This window comes from Penaeus vannamei, chromosome 13 (genome assembly GCF_042767895.1).
Source record: "Penaeus vannamei isolate JL-2024 chromosome 13, ASM4276789v1, whole genome shotgun sequence".
NCBI classification, from domain to species: Eukaryota; Metazoa; Arthropoda; class Malacostraca; order Decapoda; family Penaeidae; genus Penaeus; species Penaeus vannamei.
The window spans coordinates 39,499,519-39,504,518 of NC_091561.1; the positions used below are offsets into that span (position 1 = coordinate 39,499,519).

General features: G+C 43.0%; 1 protein-coding gene across 4 annotated transcripts in view; it reads right to left on the minus strand.

Moving 5' to 3' along the window:
- Positions 1-160: 160 nt before the first annotated feature.
- The window catches only part of Lpt (Lost PHDs of trr), a gene marked incomplete at its 3' end in the record, with an annotated part of 48,355 nt that continues 43,515 nt past the window's right edge, over positions 161-5,000 (minus strand). For all 4 annotated transcript variants that reach the window (XM_070129253.1, XM_070129252.1, XM_070129249.1 and 1 more), the window contains 3 exon segments: positions 161-681; positions 844-961; positions 1,072-2,800. In XM_070129253.1, the coding sequence (XP_069985354.1) occupies positions 161-681; positions 844-961; positions 1,072-2,800 (2,368 nt within the window).

The window sequence follows — 5,000 nt, forward strand, 5'->3', positions numbered from 1 at the left end:
CATTATGTATGTTCATGCGTATCTCTCACCACATACATGCACTTGTCCATGTGCATGTTGAATATCATATAAAATAAGAATATTCAGAAAATGACCATGATATAAAAAAAATTTGAACATGAAAACATAATACTCTAAAACCTATATACAAAACACTTACTGGCTGACGGCTGTGTTATATGCGTTGCCATCTGAGGCTGCACTGGCTGTTGAGGTGCTGAACTGATATTCATATGGACAGGGCCCATTATTGGCCCAGGGGGAGGCCCAGCAGGAGGCCCAGACGAAGGACCAATAGGGACCATGTTAGGGGGTGTTGGCATGTTCGAGCACTCACTAGGCCCAACACTCACTGGGGCTGACCCTGTTGTGGGTGCCATTGATTGAGAGTGTGGCATAGGAGCTCTCCCTGGCTCCATTATTGGCCCTAATCTCTGCTGCTGAGCATTGGGACCCAGGTTCTGGAGAGCCACTGGTACACGTCCTCTTGGTCCACAATTGGAGTTCACTGGGTTGGGAAGATGTGGTTGGGAACCTTGGCTGGGGGAGACAGTTGGGCAGGGTTGTGCATGTGTTCCCGAAGAGGGTGGCCCAACAGGTATGGTCGTTGGCAAACTAACCTTCTCCTTTGCTAGACCTGGCACACCTGGTCCAGCTTCATCAGATTTATTTCTCTTCCTCCTACAACAGATATAAATTTTGACATCTATGTAACAAAATGTATACTAAAAGAATGACTAGCCTTACTGTTCAGTCAATTTCTTAAAACACTAGCTCAACTCACTTCCTTTACTACAAATAAAAATAAAAAAATAATTTTTATGAATTAAAAAATTAACCAACCGTTCTTCCTCATCTGCATCTAAGACATTGAAGAGATTTGATGGTAGCTTCTCATCATCTTCCTCTCCATCTTCCCCATCCGCAAATTCCAAAAGAGCATTGAAATCTCCTCCCATACCTGCCAAAACAATTTCCTAATTAGTAATCATATGCATAACATACCACATGATTTCTTTGGTTATAAAATGTAGCTAAATACAATTTGACCATAAGCAAAAAAACACTCACCTAGTAAGTCATCCTCCATAGTAGTCAGATCTCCTGTTCCTAGATCCTCTAGGTCATCACCCCCTTGGCCTTGCGTCTGAGCTGCAGGTTGGGGAGTAGACTGTTGGTTCGGAGGCTGTGGCTGGTGCTGTTGCTGCTGCTGCTGCTGCTGTTGCTGCTCTTCTTCCAGCTGCTCCAGTTCCCTAGTTACTGCCTCAGGTAGTTCAGATTCTGACTGCTGCTGACTATTAGCTTGGGGTGGTTGTGGGTGAGGCTGAGGGTGTGGTTGAGGATGGGATAATTGAGGATGTGGCTGTTGTGGAAGAGATGGATGTGGCTGCTGCTGAAGTGGCGGGTGTCCTTGCGGGTGTCCAGGGGGATGGTGAGGCTGCTGTGGGTGTGGAGGTGGACCAAGTGGGTGCGGAGGTCCCGGAGGGTGGTGGGTGGGTGATTCAACTGGCACAGGGACAGGACCTGCTGCACTGATGTGGGGAGAACCCATGCCCTGGCTCACCATCACTGTTGTTGGGGGACCTCTGACCACACTGGTTACTCCAGGACCAACATTCATGTACTGCTGGTGTGGGCGTTGCTGTACTACATGACTGAAGGGGTCCAGAGAGTTGTGCCCATTGACACCTCCTGGTTGTTGTTGTTGTGGTGGTGGTGGTGGTGGCTGCGGTTGAGGCTGAGGCTGCGGCTGTGGTTGTGGCTGTTGCTGCTGCTGTTGTTGTTGCAAGTTCCTCTGAATTATCATTCTGAAGCGTGGGTCCATCTGGCCTTGGCCTGGTCCAGCTGAGTGGACCATCATGCCAGGCTGACCCCCGGCTATGCTCTGCCTCATACGCACACCAGGGCTTTGCACCACTGGTGGAAGCGGCTGTCTGAACTCTGCATGACTCCCATTGGGAGATGAGATTGGCTGAGCCACACCACCTGGGTGAACCACACTGCCCTCACTCCACTGCTGGGGCCTCTGTCTCTGAAGCAGTTCCCGCAAGTGTTGTTGCTGTTGCTGCTGTTGCTGCTGCTGCCCAGCTGGGTCACCTGAGATGCCTCCCGCAGGTGTGGCAGGCTGTCCATAACTGTCATCAGAATGGGGTCTAGGTGTAGGAGGAGCCTGAATGTAGCCAGATGAAGGGGGTTGAGAAAATGAATCTGTAGGAGTGAAAGGGTCCGATGACATGGGTGTTCTAGGAGTTGCTGGCTGAGAGGCATATGGATCCATGGGGCGAGGTGTTGGCGGGGGCATTGCATATGGATCACTTGCTGGGGGTCTTGGAGTAGATGGTGGTATACTATAGGGATCTGATGTATGGGGACGTGGAGACGGAGGCACACGAGAAAATGGGTCGCCACTCGTTGGAGAAGGCAGTGGTGAAGTCTGAGGTCTGGTGGTTGAAGGAGGATGAGCGTATGGATCTGCCTGTTTGTTTGGGTGAGGCGTGCCTGGCTGCATGGCATAAGGGTCGGGGGGACCCTGCGGATGGCTCATGGGGCCACGGATCATCGTGTGAGCCAGGCCAGGGCGCATTGTGGGCGAGCCTGGTGGTATCTGAGGTCTCTGGGTTACTATCATTGGTCTTGGCGGTGTGATAGAGGGAAGAGGAGGACGAGGAGAAGCATGTGGAGTGCTCGCAGGACTGGGGTCAGTGTTGGTACCCTCAGTGAGGCTTCCAGGGGTTCCCACAGACCCTGGGGTGCTCGAACCTTCCAGGCTCTCTGAGCTCTTCAAGGCTCTTTGCTGTTCCTGAGTAAATATTTGAATGAGATCATTAGGTGTTCTAGTCATTTCTGGATACAATTTGGATTTAAACCTTATTCTACATGCTATGAATTTCAAGACTACCAAATCATAACTGCTTTTAAACACACACTGCATGAAATAGGCAACACAGAAGTCTTACTCTTATTGCAGAAATTTTCACTTATTTAAGAAAATGAACTTATCACACTCCTTGTCACTAAAAAAACTAGTTTTCCAGGATGTCTAACACGTAAACCTCTACACACGTAAAAAAAAAAAAAAAAAAAAAAAAAAAAAAAAAAAAAAAAAAATCATTATTTCACAATTTAGTGTTCTCTCTTCATACAGGTGTATTTTGGCAAGTGACCAACCTATTTGGAGGTGACTTACTTGGCATCTGTACTATCTTCACCTCTTAAATCCATGATCAAACCTTTGAGATCAAAAAAGCACACACGACCAACAGTAGCGTAATTCACTGAAAAAAACAGCTTCCAAAATACACCCTAGAGAGGAATCTGTCACATGTACTGCACACTTTGCAAACACGAAAACACACTTATCAGAGCTGCTGTCATTTATTCCACTTCAGGAGATTACAACTCTGCAAATAAGACTTGGATATCATGCTGTTTCTCAGTTCATTGTAAAAAAAATAAAGAGGAAAAATAAACGAGATTGATCATCTCACAAAGCTAAGTGCTGCAACTGACAAGTTTCATTTACATCCACATCAGTAATATGATGACTTACTATCTTATTCTTAAGAAGATTTGACTGAAATGTGTCTACTACATCTCTAGCTTTTATCAATTATCATTTACACATTTTCTGGACGATGATTCTGTAACATCATTCTGGAAAAAAATTCTCCAAACCAGTACACATAGATTTCAGAAACAAAAATATACACTTATTAGTAACAATATCCCAAGAGTATTGCCTACTCAAATAATACCTTTAACCCTTTTGTTTACACTGGAAGGCAGCATCAATGAGTTTCAAATTTACACTAGGTATAAAATTCTGCAAACATTTGCATTATAATGTATTTTTGGGTATGTGGGAAACACAAGCGGTATGGGGAAAAAAAAGAAAGGAAAAGAAAAAAAATGTATACATATATATACATACATATATATATACATATATATAATATATATATATATATATATATATATATATATATATATATATATATATGGTAGTTAATTCAAAATAATATGCACCTGCACACAAACACACACCCATACACACGCACCAACAGAAAAAAAAAAAAAAATAAATAATAATAATCACACACACACACACACACACACACACACACACACACACACACACACACACACACACACACACACACACACACACACACACACACACACACAAAAAAAAAAAACAGTGAAAAATATAGTCAAACATCTCTACATCATCACCAACAAAACAATGGACAAGACCCAATCCTAGTGGGTCTGCTGTATCCTTAAATAGCAAAAATATTGGCGGGCTATTAACCCAATGCCACTGGGAAAATGTTGTGTTCGCTTTAATATTGTTTTGTTAAATGTTTCTGCACACAGATGGCTCTGCATCTGTTTAGCCACAATGGAGTCAATTAGTAGATCTTGTGATCCCACCTTTCCATGAAATAGCAGGCGAACCTTTTTTATTTTTCTTAACTAATGCTATCAATATTGATACTGTTAATTTTGTTATAAACATTGAAATGACTATACTGCTATTGACATTATTAAATACTAGGTAATATTATCAAAAATGAAGGAAATGGGTAAACAGGTGAAACAGGTACTTCTTGCAATTGGCTTATCGGTGACTTAGTACTTGTGGAGCCATCTATTTGAAAAAACAATTACTAAATTAAACACAGTGGGCATAGCATGTACGCACAGGCCAACCTCATCGGCATTTGGTTAAAGGACCACTGAAAGAGATTTTACCAGATGACAGAAATTGATACAAAGTAATGCAGAAAATACAATTTTCAGGAACAAAAGGGTTAAAGAGCACTATACAAATATTGTCTCTTTAGATTACAAAAAACTTGTTTCCTTCTGCAATACCTGCATCATTACAATAATGATAGAAAGAGAAAAGGAGAATGAAAGAATAAGACAAAAAAAGAAAGGAGGAGGACAAGTAAGAAGAAAAAGAAGAAGGAGAAGAATAGTATCAGAACTAAAAA